This window comes from Microchirus variegatus (genome assembly GCF_963457635.1).
Source record: "Microchirus variegatus genome assembly, chromosome: 3".
Classification (NCBI taxonomy): domain Eukaryota; kingdom Metazoa; phylum Chordata; class Actinopteri; order Pleuronectiformes; family Soleidae; genus Microchirus; species Microchirus variegatus.
The window spans coordinates 4348103-4370986 of NC_139804.1; the positions used below are offsets into that span (position 1 = coordinate 4348103).

At 39.3% G+C, this 22884-nt stretch overlaps 1 protein-coding gene across 1 annotated transcript in view; it reads left to right on the forward strand.

Moving 5' to 3' along the window:
- The window catches only part of nectin1b (nectin cell adhesion molecule 1b), a gene marked incomplete at its 3' end in the record, with an annotated part of 197884 nt that extends 187947 nt beyond the window's left edge, over positions 1–9937 (forward strand). Inside the window, exon 10 of the mRNA XM_083886584.1 lies at positions 9695–9937. Within this exon, the coding sequence (XP_083742710.1) occupies positions 9695–9937 (243 nt within the window). The remainder of the gene's footprint in view (positions 1–9694) is intronic.
- Positions 9938–22884: the final 12947 nt, after the last annotated feature.

The following is a 22884-nucleotide window of genomic DNA, read 5'->3' on the forward strand; positions in this document are numbered from 1 at the left end:
GAGGAAAAAATTGCAAATAATGGCTGTTACATCTTCGCTAAATGGGCCCCACATTATGTTGCGTGAAGTACACGTAATAAAGACAAGATGAGCGGCAGTGATAAATGGAAAGTGAATTATGATCATTATTTGGAAGTTGTACGGGGAAACTCTTCCCATATGACATTGAAAAGAGGCTCAGACAGTTTGAGTTCATGATAACATCCCATAAAGACAAAGTTGGAATCTAGCCGCAGATGTTGCCGTCCTCTCCGCGTCAGCAGATGTTACATCTGTTTCTCTCGAGTGTTAAACAACAGCGAGGGGAAGCAAGAAAAAAAAAAAAAGAGAAAAAGTGAGAACCGCGGAGTTAACAGTCGATGTTTTTAATCAACTTCTGTTTCCTCTTTCACACTCGCTTGTCGTGTAGCGCCGATGTCGCACGAGGAGGTTAGATTAATTAAACACGTTTGTCTCTCCATGTTTACGTCGTGATACACATTTTGCGAAAAAAAGGTTCACGTTTGTTCTCGACTTCTTCACCACAGTCAGCCGGGATTGGCTCCGGTAACTCCAGTGATCCCAGAGCCGCTGAATTAATAGCTGTTTCTGTTCCTATTTCGTGACGATTCCTCTTTTTCCATTTATTGCCTTCTTTGCTTTAAATTTCCTCTCCTGCCGACAGTATATCTTCAGATGGGCTATTATCTGGTAGACTATTGTACGAGTCCTTGGCGAACTGCCCAGAGTTTGATGCTGAGGCTTTTTTTTTAAAGGACATAATAAGTTTGACCTCAGCATGGACTATTACGCTTTGAGGTGAAAATATACTACACTCATAAAAATGTATTACCAAATAAAAGTTATAGGTCAAACCTGAGCAATTTTTTTTAAAATAAAAAACGAAAGAATACAAACAGTTATTTCCAGAAATTTCACATATTTTTATTTTATTTTACACCATAGTTAGTGTGTGCTGTGCCAATCTCAGCTGTAATAGGGAGATAGGCAGGGTCACACCCTGGACAGTCAAGAGACAAAGGGCCAATTCCAATTCCTATCTTAACCCTCAAGCTCAACCCTTAATCTTAACCGGCCCTCAAAACCAAGTGTTGAGGGTTATTTTTTCACTTAGAAATGGGACACCCCTTAAATGCAGATACGTCTTCAGACTGTAGGGGGCAGAATAACGCGAAAGCTGCGTCCAGTCTGTCAACTCCAAAATAGAAGAAGAAGAAGAACACATTTACATCATTTGAATAACCTATCAGTAAGTTATAAGATGATACTCATACAAATACCACACACCACGGCTTATTTAAAAGTAAACGATAGCTAACGATCGCTTGTCCGCACCGGCCGGCTATTGACAAAAGATCGTAAAATAAAAAAATAAATGTTACGCAACAATGACGTCAGTAATCCATAATATGGGCCTAAACTAAGATAATACAATGGTTTTTTATAGTTGTTATATCTTTATTAACAAAGAAAATACTTACGTTTTGCTGCTTTCTGCACCATCATTGTTCTGTCAAAACACGCAATGCATTCTGGGTAGCCCTTGCTCCCAAGGGTGGTCTCGGAAAAAATCTCAATATTGAGGGCGAAACAGCCCTTAGCAAGGAATTGGAATTCACCCAAAAAACCATTCATTCACACTCTTATGGTAACTTTAGAGCGTCCAATTTACCTGATCCACATATCGCATGTTTTTGGACGGTGGGAGGAAGTCGGAGAACCCGGAGAAAACCCACTCACACACAGGGAGAACATGCACACTCCATGCAGAAAGGCCCTTGTGGACCTGGATGGTGATATTTCAAATTAAGAAAAGCCAACACTGAAGCTAAAAACACAGAATTGTAGAAAAAAAACAAAAAACTAATTGGCATGCTGCTCTCATGTAAGTGTGCCACTGTAGGTGTCGGCGTAGCAGATATTTTGCTCATTTTGCGTTTTTAAAATAATAATAATAATAAAAAATAAAAAAAGGTGAGATTCTTTGTGGCTCACTGAAACTCAGCGTTTCCTGAAAATGTGTCTCTGGCAAAAAAAAAAAAAAAAGAAAGTATGTTTCTGTTTCTGATTCAACATTCTTAACATTCTGTCGCGGTTCACTGAAAACAATTCAATGTCCCAAAAATGTCACCAAATCTTGAAAAGACAGATTGAGACTGATTTGAGTTGAGATACAGGACCGTGCACTTAGCATTAAAACAAAGATTACATTGTAGTTGGACTGTCAGCATCTTCACTAGCTCTCACTGTTCTGTTACATTACTGGATTCGAGTCTCTTTTAAATACACATTGTTTGATGCTTATAATTCAAAATGGGGGGTGGCTTGCAGCTGTTTTTTAACCTAGACCGGAAGTTCGAATTAATGTTGTTTTTTAGGGTGTATCTGCGTCATTACCTTGTTTGAGAGGCCCTGAAGGTTCAAAACAAACAGTTCAGCCACTGCTGAGAACGCTGTGTTTTATTGTAATCTCGGGTTCAGCGAGATCTCTGAAAAAACCCTGGTCCGGTTACGTAAACACCGGTTCTCCAGAACAGCAGATCGTCCTGCTCCGGGCACTAGTCCGGGCACATCCGGTTGCGTACATTGAACCGCAGAAGAAGAAGAATAACGTCCGTTGTGAAGCTATTTTTAAACACCGTTAAAACAATGTTTTGATAATGAGTAGCAGTGCATCTACCGTTCCAGAGGGGGGCGCTGCGCTTCTGAGAGCGGGTGTGCTGAATATGTCACTTCTGTGTACTGGCCAATCACAAGACAGTTGGTAAGCCGGGGTGAGAGTTGAGTCTGAAATATCGCGGCTGGGCAACAGCGTCAGAAAAGACAGATTTCTATCGGCTTGTTTACAGCAACTAGGAGGTTTTTGAGCATAAAAACAAGTTAATGTATGTAAGTAGACCTCCATAACTAACATATATGTGCAACAGGACCACTCTATGTGAGCTTTAATATATACTGTATATAGCTACAACATTTTGGTGATTATGTGTGGTCAGTCTAATTAAAATAGAGATAAGAAGAACTAGAATGGGATATTATTTGTGCATAAAGCATAATTAGTAAAAGATATTTGTTTTAATTTGCGGGGATATTATCTGAGATCTACTAATGCTCCACATTATTTCCAATCAGTGTCATTAAGGCTACAGACAAAATGACTATTACTCAAGACATAGTGGAGCCTGATACTGTCTCCGGGGTTATGTAAAAACCTAAGTTGTCCATTTTTATGCTCCATTTTCTCAAAAATACATACATGATTCCATTTGCTTCTGACCTGCATTTTTACTTTGCTTTATTCCCCCATGTTTTTCCCCATATTTACATTTTTGTTTAACAAATATTTGAACTTGTAAGCGGATTGAAGTCAGCTTGTGGTTTTGAACACATTCCAGATCTGGGATCATCGTTTTCCTAGATATAGAGATGGTGGAGGAGTATTCGTAAGTCCCATTCATCTATTGTTTCATTCATTCATTCATTCATTTGTTTGTTTTACATGTTGCATGCTGTTCATTGTTGTCCTTTTATATAAGCCTTCAATGATCCGTCTCCATTATCATTCGCACTCTTCTGGGGGAAAGGGCAATTTTAGATTTGACAGGATAGGACTTTGATTGAACTTAAATTGTCTCCATAATGATTTCCTCAACTTTGCATCCAAGTAAGAATAAATCCATATTTCCCTCACTCAAAGCAGCCCAGTCAATGACTTGCAAAGGCCAGATTTTTTTCCCACGTAAAAGCTAAAAATAAAATCAATTTAAACCTTAGGGCACTATAATCATAGTGGCACTGATTGACATCACTGGCCTTTTACCGCTGCAGTGTTAATGTTGTCAGCGTCCTGTGTTGTGCGGCACATGCTTTTGATTTAAATCCTCCGCTGTCAGAAAAGAAGCACTCTCAAATTTAATGGCAAAATAAAATGTTCATGTTCCAAACTTGAATTTCCACTCACCCCCCCCAAAAAAACTCTTCTGCATAATGAAACGAAGGCTGAATATTCATTAATTAAAATCACTTAATCCACAAGAGAGTTAGGATTGAGTCATCTGTCAGAGTGTGTGTGTGTGTGTGGCGTGCACCAGGAGACGTGTGAGTTCCACATTAAAAGTGTCGCAGTGATGTTGTACTTCTCTTGTACACAGACTGTGTTGGCTGTAACTCAGAACCACAATGAGAGGCAGAATCCTAATAAACCAACAATCAGAGGTGACGTAAGATGCACACAGCAGAATTGTGGCTGCAGTTGTTGGCACGTGGCACGGATCTGGTAACACATTGTATGTGAGAGGTAAAATTGTGTATGTGCAAAGTAAAAGAGTGTATGTGAGAGGTAAAATTGTGTATGTGAGAGGTACAATTGCGTATTTGAGAGGTAAAATTGTGTATGTGAGAGCCAAAAAGAGTGAATGTGAGAGGCAAAATTGTGTACATGAGAGGTAAAATTGTGAATGTGAGATAAAATTGTGTACATGAGAGGTACAATTGTGTCTGTGAGAGGTAAATCGTGTATGTGAGAGGTAAAAATTTGTACATGAGAGGCAAAATTGTGTATGTGAGAGGCAAAATTGTGTCTGTCAGAGGCAAAATTGTGTCTGTGAGAGGTAAAATTGTGTCTGTGAGGTAAAAATTGTGTATGTGAGAGGTAAAATTTTGTATGTGAGAGGTTAAATTGTGTCTATGAGAGGTAAAAGTTTGTCTGTGAGAGGCAAAATTGTGTCTGTGAGAGGTAAAATTGTGTATATGAGAGGCAAAAATTGTGTCTGCGAGGGGTAAAATTGTGTATGTGAGAGGTAAAATTGTGTATGTGAGAGGTAAAATTGTGTATGTGAGAGCCAAAAATAGTGAATGTGAGAGGCAAATTTGTGTACATGAGAGTTAAAATTTTATATATGAGAGGTAAAACTGTGTATGTGAGAGGCAGAATTGTGTACATGAGAGGTAAATGTGCAATTGAGAGGTAAAATTGTGTACATGAGAGGTAAATGTGCAATTGAGAGGTAAAATTGTGTACATGAGAGGTAAATGTGCAATTGAGAGGTAAAATTGTGAATGTGAGAGGTAAATTGTGTTTGTGTGAGGTAAACAAAGAATTACGGCCTACACGACCCCCCATATTGCGCACCCATGGTAAATTGCAGTACACAACTCCTTATATGGACATCCTGTGTGTGTGTGTGTTTTTGTTTTCTTATGTGTTGTTGAATCAAAGTCATGATTCATTTTCATCACATTTCTAGTCGTTAGATTGTGCAGAAGTCAGAAAATAGACATGTTTTTCCTTTTCTTTTCGTTCATAAAAAACGAGCCAGGTGAGCTTTTTGAGTTCTTTTTGCTCACGTGTGTTTACAAAAATCATACAGTGAAAGATCGTCAGATTGCCTATAGGTTGTGCTGAAAAAAAGAATATAAGACACTCAAAAGCAGCCAAATTGCTTCGTGTTCTAAGGGTGGAATTCAAGTTTCTTTTGTGCTTTTGTGCTTTTGAGCACTAAATTGATACTAACTGTTGACGATGTGATCATTGAATGGGTGCATCACTTTATGAAAGGCTGTTCGGGGGTTTGGAAAGCCTGTCCAAAAGAAAGGGGGTGGTCGAACACAGAGACGGCCATTTACTATATCAGCCAGGGTGTCAAATGAGTAAATAGCACTGAGTTGCGTTGTGAGACTTGCAATAATAGCGGAAAGACAAATACGCAGCCAACACAAACGGCATAAAGCACATGAAGAAAAACGTCACCATCAATATGCGCCGCACACACACTTCACACAGTCAAAACACAGAAGGTTTGATTTTTAATCAGTGCAGCGGAATCCAATTGACAGATGTGTGCGAGGCGGGGGCAGAGTTTCCCAAAGTCACTGTGCCGAGCCGCCGCTGAAATATTTTGGCACAAGATTGAACGTGAGATTTACGGTGGTGTAAAGCAGATCTAAATCCAGACTCAGGGAGTGAGTGTGATTCATGATAAACCCTCAAACATAAACATTAAACATTAAATCCAACACAACACACACACACACACACACACACACACACACACACACACACACACACACACACACACACACACACACACACACACACACACACACACAGCCATGTGGCTCTCAGAATTGTGTCTCCACTGTTAACTCCTGCTGGCTGACATCACCACCATCTGTAGTTACACCTTTCTCAATCATAAAAAAATCGGGGCCCTCATTGTAAAATCATAATGGCCGGTTAAGCACATATGGCACGTTTAAGTGCCACATCTGGTATTGTAATGAATGGCCTCCTCCTTTCACTTCCCTTTAACTGTAGAGAAAAACAGAATAATACACATTCCACATTTATGATGAACGGGAGTGCGCGAATACAGATATGGAAGGAGCAGACTCAAAAGTGGAAGTGTTAAACAGAACATAAACAGAAATGAGTTAATCTAAACCTTTTGGCATTTCGGTTTAGCTCGGTGTAAAGGAGCATGCGCTCGGATATAAATCAAGACTGACCGTGTGAAATGTCGTGTACGATGACTGCGCACTAAAACCCCACAGTTAACCTTTATGTGGTTTGTTTTCTTTTTAACCAGAGGCATTTCAAGAGACTTTAGGACAAAGGGGAACCTGTGTGGGACAAAACATGAAAAAAAAAAGGAAGTTATCCACTTTACTCCTGGAGAAATGACTATGGGTGAAACTTCCAGAGCAGAAGCAGAAACAGTGAATGAGCATTCTACAGTTTGATAATTGTCTTAATGTTGAAACTAAAACCCAGACTTTTTGGTGGTGTGAGACACTAAAGGCTCTCACTTATGGTTCTTTTGGCACGGTTATTTTGCTTATCCATTAACCCTTTAAAGGTACGCACCAACAAAAAAGCAAAGGAAAACATTTTTATTTGCATTTTTTTATTATTTAATTTCTTATATACTTATATATACTTACAATAACAATAAGGACAATCAATATTTTTATTGATTTTTTTTTCAATTAGACCCTACAATATTTCAGATACAGGCCTCTACCAAACGGTTGAGACGTCTGTTCATAATAAACCTGGTTTGCATCATTCATAAAGTACAACATTCAGAACAAGTCACATTAATTTATTGTCAGTGAATTCAGCTTGATGTATTTTTCAATGAGATATAGTGACTTAGAGTGTGGTCGACCAAATGGTTGAGTAGTACCTTAAAGGGATATCAACGATAGTACCTGGTACTTTTTTTTAGTAACTGCTCAGGCGAGGTTCCGAGCGAACTGGGTTGATAATATGCATGACGTCATCAGACTGCCGTCCACTGATTGGTCAGAGTGTTGTCACAGGAAGAGGCAAGAGTCAAACTCTAGATCATTTAAAAAAAAGACTTAAAGGCGCCATATGTAAGAATGTGGCCAAAAAACGGTTACTACGCTCAAATTCAAAATACTTTTAGGTCTTTTAGGTTTCGTTTTTTCGCTGCCTTTGTAGCTCAGACGTAACTGGCAACCCACCCGTGGTTGCTCAGCAGCTGAGACTCTACTGACTGCAATGATTGGTAGACGGCGGTAAAATTGTGTATGTGAGAGGCAAATTGTGTACGTGAGAGGTAAAATTGTGTCTGTGAGAGTTAAAATTGTGTATGTGAGCCAAAAATACGGAATGTGAGAGGCAAAATTGTGTACATGAGAGGTAAAATTGTGTATGTGAGAGGTAAAACTGTGTATGTAAGAGGTAAAAGTGTGTATATGAGAGGTAAAATTGTTTATGTGAGAGGCAAAATTGTGTCTGTGAGAGGCAAAATTGTGTCTGTGAGAGGTAAAATTGTGTCTGTGAGAGGCAAAATTGTGTCTGTGAGAGGTAAAATTGTGTAAGTGAGAGGTAAAATGTTGTATGTGAGAGGTAAAATTGTGTATGAGAGCAAAAAATATGGAATGTGAGAGGCAAAATTGTGTATGTGAGAGGCAAAATTGTGTCTGTGAGAGGTAAAATTGCGTCTGTGGGAGGTAAACTTGTCAGAGTGTTGTCACAGGAAGAGACACGAGCAAGAATCAAACTGTTGATCATTTAAAAGAAGACTTAAAGGCGCCATATGTAAGAATGTGGCCAAAAACGGCTACTACACTCAAATTCAAAATACTTTTAGGTCTTTTAGGTTTCGTTTTTTCGGCCACCTTTGTAGCTCAGACGTAACTGGCAACCCATCCGTGGTTGCTCAGCAGTTGAGACTCTACTGACGGCAATGATTAGTAGATGGCGGTAGGTGGCGGCACATGCCAAAACATGATTTGCAGTCCACAAATGCGAGTATTTTGTGCTGTACTGTTGTTGTTGGTGAGTTCAGTTTATTATATGAATATTATTCCTGAGTCTCTGTGACATATTAGGAGGATTTTATGGCCAGTTGATTCAGATTTATTACATAATGGACCTTTAACAATCCTGAAAATCTCCAACATTTATAAAAGGAAATGTATTTAGCGACAGTGCAGTGACTGTGTCAGACTGAGTCTGAAACTCTAACTGATCTTATTGTCTCACTGTCCCACTCACACTCTTCACTGTCTTTAATGATATAGTTAATTTAATTCTTTACATGTTTTATTGTTTGGGAATTACAGAGAATGTGATAATTATACACAGTAAAACTCAGTCTACTCCACTTGTGTCTTGTCCTGATCAGAACGTGTTAATTTGATTTGAAACACTGCAATATTTACTGTGTCGAAGAAGGCAGTTTTAAGTTGTAACAGGTGATGTTCCCATGTGTTAAATTTTACAGTTTCATGGTTATTATGATTTCTATCTCATAATTTCTACTTTTTAGAGCATAATTATGAGATAGTTTCTCATAATTTCGACTTTCTATCTCATAATTTCAACTTTTTATCTCATAATTATGATTTTTTTACCTCATCATTTCGACGTTTTCTCTCATAATAATGAGATAGTTTCTCTTAATTTTGAGTTTTTATCTCATAATTTTTACTTTTTATATCAAAATTTTGACTTTCTATCATAATTGTGACTTTCCCATCTCACAAATTGGACTTTTAATCTCATAATTAGGGCTTTTTATCTCATAAGTTGGACTTTTCTATCTTATAATTTCAACTTTTTGTCATAATTTTGACTTTCCTATCTCTAATTTTGTCTTTTTATCTCATAATTATGCCTTTTTATCTCATAATTTCGACTATTTATTTCATAATTTCGATTTTTATCTCACAATTTCAACTTTTTATCTCATAATTTTGACTTTTTATCTCATAATTATGACTATCTCGTTATTTTGACCTTATCTGATCACTTTTTACTTATTATATCATAATTTTGACTTTCCTATGTCATTATTTCGATAATTATGGCTTAAATCCCAAAATTACGACTTAAAATCTCAAAATGACGACTTTATTTCTCATAATTATGAAACCCAACCACATATCAACAGCTTGTGCTGCTCTATATTTACATCGTCATGTTGTAACCCTTCTATTCTGACACCCACACATTTTCCCAGAATCTTTGAACATGTGGTTAAAATCCAGGCTTTATTGAAATGGAAACCTAGCTACAGTCAACTGGAATGCCCCTGTTTTTTTGTTTTTTTTTAAATATAAATTCATGCACTTCAGTAAAGTCTGAGACACACTTGACGACCTCGTGACCTCGCAGCAGTATTGTCTCCTGTCTCCTTCTCTTGTCGTCTCCTTGCAGGACTCTGGGAGGCGTCCAGAAGAGTTGCTGAACCCTGTCGAGTATGCCAACTACGAGCGCGTCTGCAACGTGGAGCGCCTCCCCGACTCCAAGCCCGCCAACACCTACCCTCCCGTCACTTTCCTGCCTCAGAACCCCTACACTCAGCAGCCGTCCAACGAGCCCGCGTACTCCAACGCGAGCTACGCAGCAGCCCCCGGCCCTCGAGCTCCGCCCGTGTTCCCCAAGGAGCAGTCGGTGTGATGCGGCCGCTTAACTCTCAGCTCCACGAGAGGCAGAAATGCTTCGGGGGGGAAAAAACAAAAGCTCCGCTCTGATGGACGTGCATCCATCCCCCTCCGCCGTGCTTCTGTGTAATCTATAAGCTTAAAACACACGTGGACTTCCTCATTGTTAGTGTCTATAACTCGTGCACTGTTTTCTCCACCGATGTTAGCGTAGCCACAACTTTACCCTTTATAACTCACCTGTACTTACTCACCCTGTGTGTTTTCTCTGTACAGAGTTTGCCGTTGTATCACTGAAGATGTCATTTTCCTACTTTTTGCAGCACTTCCAACAGTGGTAGTGACCTTTTATAGTGATGTTTTTGTCGTTTTTTTTTTTTCATGCTTGCTTCATTGAAAGTCATAGACGATGCTGTTTGTGTAATCTAGTGGATAAATAATAGTAATATATATATGTGTATATATACATATATGAACACTGATTTGTGAAGCTAATTATCAACCTACGACGATGTGGACGACCCCTTTATTGACAGTTAATGGCAGGGTTGTTATGTGAGGATGTGTGAATTCAACTGAATCCTTTGTCACATCCCATAATAGCGTTGCTGTTGAGTTGACTGGGTATTTCGATGACGATGGGAAACGAATGTTATCGAGAGAAAGAAAAAAACCCCAAGGGCTTGAAATTTAGCGGTATCACATTTCTTCTCTTTAATGAAGTATTGTCCATTCATCCTATTATGTATTATTACTATTATCATTATTACTAATAATAGTATTATTATTATTATTATCTACCGGCAATTGCCAAAGACCTATAGTTTGATTTTTTGTCCATTTTGTTTCATGCCAGTATCCTGGTTTAATGTGAACTAAACAAAGTGGATTGGCAACGTGCTTCACTTCCTCAGTTTACATTATCACTTGCCATATGCTGTGTTCTTCATATCTGTGTGTGTGTGTGTGTGCGAAGACGCGATTTCCACATGGTGGAGTTTTGGGATTCAATGTTCCTTTGTGGTTCTTAAACAGCCGACAGATGTTGTTTCTGCAGGTGCAAAAAGGTGAAGACAATCACAAACACGCGAGGTCGTCCTGGAAAGAAAACAGATTCAAATCTTAAACGATAACACAAATCTAAAGGGAGGGATCTTTTCAAGGACGGCCCCACGTGTGCGACAAAAACTGTATAGTTGTATTTGTGTGTGTTAATTTGTCGTGATGTAACCTCAAAACACTGGATATAAAACACTTACTACTGTTTTTTTTTTTTTAGACAATGCTTTCTTATGTATGGAGCCCCTGAAGTGACCTGAGAAAAATTACGAATACATTTTTTTTTTTTTTGAATTTTCCCAAAAAAATATGAATTTTTTTTTTTTTTTTTTAATTGACTTAATTTTCTGAAAACTCAAGATTTTTTTTTTTTTTTTTGGAAACTCTCAACTTTGAAACTCGAGATTTCAATTATTATTATTATTTGTTTTTTCTCATGTCACTTCGGGGGCTCCATACTTATGCAATTGAATTGTGGCTGTTAATTCTAGACCATAATATAAGCTAATGTGCTGATGAGCCAATTTACATTACAGCACACCACCTGCCACACACACACACACACACGCCCCTGCTGGACATTGCTAATTTTACGTCAAAAGCATATAAGAATATTTTTCTGCCATATTAGGTGTGTGTTTGGAGGAATAAATAAATATATAGAGACATGGAAACTGTTTGTGTTTGTGCTCAATGTGAAGAAAAAAAATGCATAGAACTTGAACCTTGAGGTGTTGAAGGTCATTTTAATGCGTATACTTTTAATGATGGTGGTTAAACTCCTGTGCTCACCTTTGTTTGTCTGGTAACGGCTCGATGTGTGTGTGTGTGTGTGTGTGTGTGTGCTGTGGTTTAGTTTAAGCAGTGCTGTCTGAAGGTGTTTGATATTATTGGTTAACCTACACTGAAACACTACTCTGTCTTTTTGTGACACATCTACTATTCATGAGATCCTTCCTATTGTCGTTGTTATTATTAGAGTTTGCTTAACATGGGATTAACGTGTGTTTTTCATGCACATTATTGTCCTAAAGAAAACTGCCATGTTTGTTTTCACCATTGACCTTGTTGTTGTTTGGAGTTTTGTAAGATTATTAGCATGTAGTTTATCCTTTGAAAGACATAAACATGTATTGTCCATTTGTGGAAGGACAATACCTGAATAAATATTAGGGTAATGAGTTTTTTTTTTTTTTTTAGTTATGTTTTATTTGATGTATATATTAACATTGTACCTGATGTGTGACAAAAAACAAGTTCTGCAGTTTAACATTAAACTTCACAAACCTATGTGTAACTTGCTGTCAATGTGTTTTCACTATATTGTAATGTTTTAACCTCCAGGAAGTCACATATCCATTGTAGACAAAGTCAAACATACATATGCAATATTTGGGGAAGTATGGGGAAAAAACTATGAGCCAAATCAATTATAACTTTTTAAACCATTCTTATTGTAGATAGAGGACTTCTGCAAACGACTCACATGCATCGTAAACGATATACTGCATATACCGTAAACACTACATTAGCTATAGTCACATAATATATTGCAAAATAATGCATCATGCACAAGTGCTAGCGTAATAAACTGGGTAACGTTAGCACTTGTTTGGACTCCGTCCACTTAATGGATTTATATACACTCTCCTTTAGTCTCCGTCCACTCCTCAGGGAACCGAATTGCTCTTTAGCTGCCGGCTAATATATTTACTTGTACACTTATAGCAACCGTCACTACTTTGGCAAAAATGAATCATGTAGCTACAGACAAGTTTAGCTCTGATGTAATCCATATGTTATATAGGAATATATATATATATATGTATAGTGATCAATCAAAAAGCATAATTCCCTGAACTCATTTGTCTTTTTGCCAATAAAAACTGGAGAACACCACAGGAGAGGAGACACAACTGTTCACTTTATTTGAAAATCAGTCATTCCACCTAAAGGGATTTCGGTGCGGCTATAGTCCGAAGAGCAGGGCCAACAAACAGAAGGTCAGGGTCACGTTATAGCGTTAACCTTCGGTAATGAAATTCAAGACGAGGAAAAAAATACCCCCGAAAAAAAAACCCTAACCCATATTAACCACTTTAGATCAAATGTCCCTCTGTAGCCTTGGAAATTAGATTAATTTCCATTACATAGTTGTTTGATTTGTAATAAAACGCTTGATGTAAAAAAGGAAGACGCCACAAATGCAACCATGGTTACAACACTTTAAAGCAATTATGAATTATGAAACCTTGGAAGAAAACACTGTCTCCTTAGCAATGGAAGCTGGATGATTTTGATGATATAATGGTGCATTCACAACAATAAATATGCCCCCTCCCTTCTTTTCCAGAAGAGAGCAGGTGAATATTCATGGGTGTATTTGTGTCACTCGGGCAAAATGCGATAATGAGAAAATGTGTTGCGTCACCACAACATCGTCTAAAAAAACACGAGGACATAGTCGAGGAGACGAACACATCGGGAAAAAACGTAAACGAAACGAAGGGATTATTAACAACAGGAAGAAAACACGAGACTCTGAACGGACATGACAGCCAAAGGAGATACAGATGCCAGACTTTGTAGCCGACAGCGAGCCCGAGGAACAAAGCTGGAGACAAAGTCCGACCTGAATTTCAAAGACTTAATGCCTTGATTTTCTTCCACACACGTGAAAGGAAATCTTTTCTAAACAACCCATGAATTCAAAGCAGTGCTACAAATGTTAATAATCTGGTCCCTGCAGCAATGTTCTTTGACATTTTGCTGTAATGTTGAAAGCAGATTCTCTGGCTCTCTGGACATCAACGCGTTAAACCACTGAACGCAATTTTTATTCAGTTTCAGCTCCGAATCGAACATCACCTCAAGGCACTTTTTGCAGCACAAGGTCAAATATTCTGGATGCAGTTTGTGGCTCAATGATTGTGAGCGTATGAATAATACAACATAACTACCTTCATATATTACAATTATTACCGGAAAAAATCTCATGCATTTTGTCGTCTCTACTCTGCAATTGTTGCTCCCTTCATCTCCAGCAGACATCTACAGCTTGTATGAATGTTTCTAACTTCTTCTGTGTTTGCAGTCCTGAATTTCATGTGCATCTGTCCATCTTAAGTTAGGGCCAATACCAATTCCTATCTTAACCCTCAAGCTCAACCCTTAATCTTAACTGGCCCTCAAAACCAAGTGTTGAGGGTTATTTTGTCACTTAGAAATGGGACACCCCTTAAATTTCGCAGATACGTCTTCAGACTGTAGGGGGCAGAATAACGCGAAAGCTGCGTCCAGTCTGTCAACTCCAAAAAAGAAGAAGAAGAAGAAGAACACATTTACGTCAGGATTATTTATTACGATCCGTTTGTCAGTCAAGTTATTAGTTTGTCAGTTAGTTATAAGATGATACTCATACAAATACCACAACCACGGACATATTTAGTCCGCACCGGCCGGCTATTGACAAAAGATCGTAAAAAAATTAAAATAAATGTTACGCAACAATGACGTCAGTAATCCATAATATGGGCCTAAACTAAGATAATACAATGGTTTTCATCATTTTTATATCTCTATTAACAAAGAAAACACTTCATTTGTATCGCACTCGCTTCGCTGCTTTCGACGCCATCTTTCTTATGTGAAAACACGCAATGCATTCTGGGTAGCCCTTGCTCCCAAGGGTGGTCTCGGAAAATCTCAATATTGAGGGCGATACAGTCCTTAAACTCGCCCCTCAACTTAATTTTTCTGAGAATCGGGGACAGCACTTGCACTAGAGGGAGCGCGCATTTTTGAGATTGAGGGTTCAGCAAGGAATTGGAATTCACACTTAGACTTCCGTAAACCTGTGATATTTCCTGATATTTATTATTTGTTGCCTAGTTGCGGCAAATTCCCATCCTTTCAGCTCCAGAGTGAGGTAAAGAATAAAGACAGGAAAGGAGAAAAAGGACAGTGTTGATGAATGCAGTGATATAAATGCATGCAGCCAAGGCTTATAGCATATTGAACCAGGGCTCACATAAAGCAGGCCTAACCCTGCGTTTGTATACACATAACAAAGTGTTAACCCTAAATGTACAGAAACTCTCTGCCACATGAACCCAAACTGGTGCCTGGTTCCAAGGTTTTGCCTTCGAGAACAACACATGGAGCTTGATTTCTTCTTTTTTTGGGCCTTTTTTGCCTTTAATGATAGTGTAGTGGAGAGAGACAGGAAACAGGAGGTAGAGAGACGGGGAATGACACACAGGAAAGACCGCCTGGTGCTGGATTCGAACCAGGGTCGCCTACAGCGAGGACTACAGCCTCAGCACATGGGGAAGGTGCTCTACCAACTGAGCCAATGCGGCCCCCGGAGCTCGATTTCTAGACATTCATGAACCGGTATGAGGTTCATACATAGCGAGGTATTTAGAGAAACGAATATTATGTGTACTTAACATTGTATTCAAAAAAGTTGTAATTTGATCAAGCTGCATGAATAAGCGCCGACAAACCTATGGGCGGCAGTGTCGGGATCTAAGGATTAAGCCATGCAAGCCAATCAGAATCCTCAGAATCAACCACAACGTTTCTCCCAACATATAACCGGCGTTTTCAGAAATCTAAACAGAATTTGGTTACTTTTTAGAAATAATCTTTTTCTGCGATAAAAACCGCCTATAAATATATGTGTTTTCCCTTCGCGTAAACAGGGCCTGAATGTCATCATGCTCCGCCTTCGTCTCCTCCTTTCTCTCGTCTCTGCATGCAATCAGTTCACCTGCGGCGGAAGCACACCTGCACCCAATCCAGTCATCAAGCACCTCTACTTATTTCCTGGTTCTCCAGTCACTCGTTCGCCAGGTTGTCGCAGACCTCTGTGTGGTAACTGTCACGGCTCTCTTGAAGAAAGTGGTCTACTCTAGTGTTCGGTTATTTGTTTGAACTTCTTCCTGCCTTCCGTCTTCACCTGCCTGCTCTTAGGTCTTAAGTCGGCGGAGAGCCTGTCGCAGAGCCTCTGCGTCGTCTCCGACTGCACAAAATATTTTTTAAGTGTCCGTCACTCCGTCAAGGGACAACGGAGACGGCAAGAGCTGCGATTGGTCCTCAGGATAGGCCGAGCTAAGCTGCTCTGTGCCGGCTCACAGTGCGCACCGAGTGTCCACAGACGCGGAGCTGATCACTGCCGACAACATCGCTGCCAAACTATAAATACGTCACATCTGAATACACGGCCACTGTTTCAACAACAACAGTCTTTCTCTCTCTTTCTCTCTCGGACATCATTGCTCACTGTAGCCAGAAGCACAACAACCTTGCGCAGCGACCCCCTACTGATCGGGCGGGAAATTGCAGCTCGTATCCGTCACCACAACGCTGAAGTATGAAGGCTCGAGGTGCCTCCGTGGTGACGCAGCCGGATAACGCATTACGCAGTCGGAGAAGTATAATGTGGCCTTTAGAGTTTGCATGTTCTCCATGTGCATTTGGGTTTTCTCTGTGAACTCCAGTCCAGAAACATACAAAGGTCGATTGGACAACTGCTGTAAGATGAAGAATTACGAGTTCCCCTCTGGAGTAGAGAAGCTAATATGGGAGCCATACATGCATCATCTCCATTTTTAGATTTTGAATTTTGAATCAAACAATATTATAGGGATATTAAAGAACTAGCTACAGACGTTCATTGTGTTGCTATAATTACAGGAAATAGCTTTCAGCGTCCTTTTTGAGATGTTCCTTCTTATAATAATAATATTACACAGATGGAAAACGGTTGTCCCAGACACTATAACCAAAAACTGCCAGCTCGAGTGTGTGTGCGTGGGGGTTCTTCTTGGCTTCGAGCAAAACAGCAAAAAATCTCATTTAGCGCAGTACAGTAAAAAGTTGTGAGGCAGTTTTTTACCCGCAGCAAATTCATTCTCCAGAGAGTCGGGAGGACAAGTGAGACGACAGAAGCACTAAAGTATCAGAGCTGAACGCTGCATCCATCTGTGACTATGTTGTGATTCAACTCTGTAATTGGTGAGAAAATATGAATATGCATGATTAATTATTTTTAATAATTAATTAAGTTATTGATTTTCTTAAAACCATTATGTTGTGGTTCAACACTGTATAGGTACCTGTCGCACATATATGTTAGTTATGGAGGTCTACTTACAAACATTAAGTTGTTTTTATGGTCAAAAACCTCCTAGTTGCTGTAGAACGAGCCGATCGAAATCCTCTTTTCTGACGCTGTTCCCCAGCCGCGATATTTCAGACTCAACTCTCACCCCGGCTTCCCAACTGTCTTGTGATTGGTCAGTTCCCCGGAAGTGACATATTCAGCACACCCCGCTCTCAGAAGCGCAGCTCCCCCCTCTGGAACGGTGGATGCACTGCTCCTCATTATCAAAACATTGTTTTAACAGTGGTTAAAAAATAGCTTCTTCACGACTCCCCGCCGCAGTCCCTTTTATGACTGACCCGGAGTCAGAAGACACTGTCGCTCGTGAAACACCTCCACAACGGACGTTATTCTTCTTCTGCGGTTCAATGTACGCAACCGGATGTGCCCGGAATAGTGCCCGGAGCAGGACGATCTGCTGTTCAGGAAAACTGCTGTTTACGTAACTATAACGGGATCTGTTTGTTTCGTAACTTCAGGGCTTCATAAACAAGATAATGACACAGATACACACTGAAAAACAGCGCTTATTGGAACTTCCGGTCTCGTTCCGCTTTACATGTGATGATTGGTGTTAAGTGGTGTTTCATTCTTTGTTTGTGAGTGTTACATATAGAACCATCACCGTCATCACCAGAACTAATCATCACATCTAAACTGTGTTAGATTCTACTTTTTCTTTCTTTCCCTGACAGTGACAGCGAGACGCACAGTGAAGGCGGAACATGAACACACTTTGTCAGAGCTCAAATTTGTCACCATTTAAAAAAAAGACCATGTCACACAATAGGGACAGAGTCTTTGAGACCAGGGTGTGCTGACGTTAAAAATGGAACAAAGTATCAGCGGCACTCTGTCTGGAATATGACTGCTTCATCAGAGTCAATGTGTCATATGGGTTTTCTATCTGACACATGTGGTGGTCAAAAACACAGCAGTCAATGGAAAACAACAAACAAAATACTGGAAAAAAGGGCCTGAAATCTGCTTTCTTTCCCACCAAATGAACATTTTCAGCAGATTTTCATCAACCACTTTGTAAACACATTTTAACAAGTGGTAGACAATTATGTTTGAATCACCATGCACTTTTGTCTATAAATCCATAAAAAAATCTGTACATTTTTGTCAATAAAAATACAAATAAACAACTAGAAAAGCACTCGGAGAGCGCAGACCTCCACCATAACCTGCTTAGTGCCTCCAAAATACACCCTGCCAAACTATGAGTTCTGATGAAAAAGGAAATTTTTACTCTACAGTATATTGTAAGTATATCGGTGGGCGTTGCTGTGTGGGCAGAAAGATGAGCAGAAGCTCGCCGAGCTTCATATATGTGACAAAAAGGACTTGTTTCATTATCATTACCAAGAGGACAAGTTAACCTGAGTGCTTCCTCCTGAGAGATGCATCGCTTGAGAACTCATCCATAAAAGCCCACTTAATTGAATTGGGTGAAGTCTCCTGGAACAAAATCCTCTGCGTCGCTGTTATGTAACATGTTGCTCGGCTCCTCTTACACTCATCTTTGATTTGCTCTGTCTTTCTGAAATCTTTGTAAGCGACATCGGTAAAACACACGATCTTCGTTTTTTTCGTTGATGGATTAGCTGATGTGTGTTATACAGTGACGTTGATCATGCTTCAGCCCATTCATACGCTCGTGGCACGGTCATCGTGAGCAACTTAGGGTTAAGTAGATAAAGGCTTATGTAACCCCCTGGAATATGACTGCTTCATCAGAGTCAATGTGTCATAGGCACGTGTGGTGGTCAAAAACACCAGCAGTCAACGGGAAACAACAAACAAATACTCTCAGGATGTTTAATTTGAACAAGGGGCAAAAAATACTGGAAAAAAGGGGCCTGAAATCTGCTTTCTTTCCCACCAAATTAACATTTCCAGCAGATTTAAACACATCTTAACCAGAAATAGACAATGTTTGAATCACCATGCACTTTTGCCTATAAATCCATTAAAAATCTGTACATTTTTGTCAATAAAAATGCAAATAAACAAACTAGAAAAGCACTCGGAGAGCGCAGACCTCTACCATACCTGCATTTTTTTTTTTCATCATTTTTTCAGTCGAGATCTGAAAATCGAGCTCTGAAGATCGAGCTTTCAATTTTTTTTTTCATTTTTTTTTTTCATGTCACTTCGGGGTATGATGCTGATTTTTGAGAAGAAAATCGTTTTATTGAACTTTCAATTTTCCAGACAAATTATGTTTGTCCACTTGCACGTGTCCCTAGGGAGGTCCTCAGTCCACAAGTAGCATACAGGCTTAGGTAACTAACTGGAACTTTACACATCAAAGACAGATATGGATAAGAGATGGAGAACACACATAGAGAAAATTGGAGAAGCCATGTGGTTGACAAGTAAATTGGTTAAATGACACACTCCTGTCTTTCTATCATAACAATACATGTCATATTTTTCCCCAGACAACAAATGTTAAAAACTACTGAGAGTTGTTGAAGCGGAATTCATGGCAATGTTGCTGATCTGGATGACATTATATTGTACAGATGTGTCAAAAGAAGTGGTTCTTCTGAGTATATTAGACAATTGTGATTATATTTCAAGCTACTTAAAAAAGCGCACTGGGTAATGTATTATAGTCATAGGAGTATGAGTATCGTAAATCGCAAAGAGATAGTACTGCATAGTATTTATGGGTTTATATGACACAAAATCCAAAATTATTTGCTCTTGCGTTGTCTAGTGGCTGTATAATAGTTTTTGTTTCATTTTCGTATATGTTTCAAAAAGTCACGTAAAATAACATGGTCGCGGGCCGCTGTTGCGTTGCCACTGTTAGCAGCGTGACGCCGTGTTTCTACGGGAGCCTGTAAGGACAAACCCGAGAGAACAAATCAAGCGTCGCTTTACTTGTAGCGGAAGTCCCGCCTCCACTGACGGAGCAGATACGATATACAAAAGACTACACTTGAACATACTAGACATACTAGAACCTCATCTGCTGACACGGAGAAAGACGGCTGAGGATACCGTATCGCTCAGGGAAGGGAGGGGGTGAGCAGAGGAGCAGTTTGTTGTTGTAAATTTCAGCCTCTCCTCTAGATGGCACTATAAACTACTTACTTCACATTTAAAGCACTGTGCACAAGACACTCTTTTCGCGTGGTGTTCCATGTCTGGTGGAATGACCGAGCGCCATCAGAACAGATCGTCTCCCTGTTTATTTTCAAGAAGCCCTTGAAGACCCAGCTCTTCCAAGACTATCTTCTGTCCCAGCTCTTTTCCTTACCCCTGATATAACTAAACATGACTCAGAATGTGCCTTCTAATGTCACAGATTCAGCTGGATATCCAGTGCGTTTTGTCCTCCTTTTCCCCAAGCAGAGGCAAAACTACAACAGAGGTCTTAAACGAAAGTTCACATCTTCACAAGTCCACCCTTTCAGGAGTTCCAACTTTGTACTCTTCACACCAAAAGATGTCCCCTCAAGTGACATCAAGTGAGTTCGCGGTTCTCCCACGGGAGCCACAGAACGCTGCACACACTTCTTTTTTTGTGTGTGTTGGCGCTTGTTAAGACCTTTATATAGACATCGATGTGCAAAAGTGGAAAAAGTTCATTTTGGAAATGAAAAAGGTCGGATACGGGATGCAAACCGTGTATGCCATTGTAAAATATGCCCCCCAAAAATGCATACAGTGCACATGGATCAAAAGTTTAGTAGTTTCAGTTAGTGAGTTTTTCTGGGAAACCGAAAACAGTTTCGACTGATTTTGAGGAGTAATTTAAGAGCCAAAAACGACTGTAACATCTCAACATATTGTGGAGTAAAGCACGCTGTTAAACCAAAAAACACAACACCTGACCGTGCCGTTTTGATAACACTGTTGCAGCTGATAAATTGATGCATTAAAATAGACTAAAATCATTAACTTAGTTCAGACAGCACAGGCATTTCTGCACAGTGTTGTATGAACATGATCACAAACTGTCCCCTTGAATATCAGTGTGGAGATTGTAGTAATGGGAAAAGCTCTGTGATACCGATACATAAGTGCCACAATGAGACGAGATACAGTCTTGAAAAGCCCCCCCTTGTATTTTGATATTGAACAAGTTCTTGCTATTTCGTTAAAGAAAATAAATAAGATAATAACAATAAGCTCCCTGGTCGCCAGGCAACAGGTAAAGCAAAGCTCAGGCATACGGGCGGGTACAGGTTGCCTGTCGTCAGAGAATCATGAGCACACATGGACACAATACAGAGTCTGTATGTATTGTGTGTCGCACTAATCATGGGCAGGAGATGCACGAAAATATATTTCTCAAAGAATATTATACAGTTATTAACATGAAATATCAACCTCTGCTATCTTCTGTCTTCTAAAAATGTCCTCTGCAATTATGGTCTTTTTTAAAGTTTATTAAAGTAAAACAAAAACATAGACAAATGTGGTTGTTTACCACTTCATATACATTTCAGTTCACTTCTGAACTCTTCTGTATACATGGTATATACATGACAGACAAAAAAAAACAAAAACGTAATGTCTAAGTAAAATTGATTGAATTTATATTTATATTATATTGCGTATTTTAACTTGTCAGTCGAAACTACACATGAAACTGTGAAGAAATGTAAATGTGTGTTGAATTTACTGCAGATGTATAAAATGCTTCATAAATGAAAGATACATTCGTGGTTTTTGGACGAAATTGTGATTGGGCGTCCTCTGCGCTAAAGCCGTTGATCTCACATCATCAACTGATGACGTCTGTATATTTACTTATATATATATACTGTAAATGAATGATGATAAAGTGATTTCTCTATTTGTTTCTGTGTTGCAAATAAGCATCAGATGTGACAAGTGTTTAGAAGATGCACAGATAATCTCACCTCATTACATTCTCCAATGAGATGTAACTTCCATTGAACAGTTGACCTTTCAGACAAGCATAATACTATACACACATACTCTCTCAGTGTATGTGTGTGTGTGCAGCTGTGATGTTCATTTCTTCTCATCAGCCCTGTGCTGTATTTTTAAGACGGTGTTAAGCTTATTGGGGATGCACAGACGATGGGCTGTTTGTTCACTTTGGGCCACAACAGCAGCTTTACTCCTCCTGCTATGCATCATATCCAGTTTATTTTTTCCTTTTTTTGCTTATCAGACATTGTTGAGAGCGAAAGAAAGAGAGCGAGAGAGAGCAGGTTTGTTATAGCTATATGGAGTTTGGGCTGCAGTTTAGTGATACTGTGACACAAATGACTAAAATATTCACAAGTGGTGCCCTTCGCTGGCAGGTTCATCTGAAATGGCAGGCTGAACAATAACAAGAAGATAACATTTTCTGGGGCCTGAAGCGTTGATTATAAATGAAAACAGACTCTATAGACTATACTGGAAAAATAGTTTTTTTGTTGCTATGCTAAGCTAGGATAACTGGCTCTTGATTGGAGCAGCCAATCTTCTCTTAATCCCAGACACACCTGAGACCAGAACTCTAGATGCCTTTGAGCAACATAACTAAAGAAGTAAAAAAAAAATCTGTTTCATTTTATTGATATAGCACCAAAATCATAACATACATTATCAAAGACACTTTTAAAATATTACAGAGAAAGGGAGAAACCCATCAATTCACACAAGGCATCAGTGGAGAGAGAAATAAACAACAACTCCCTTTTAAGAGGAAGAAATCTCTACCGGAACAAGACTCAAAAAATGTGCAGCCACGC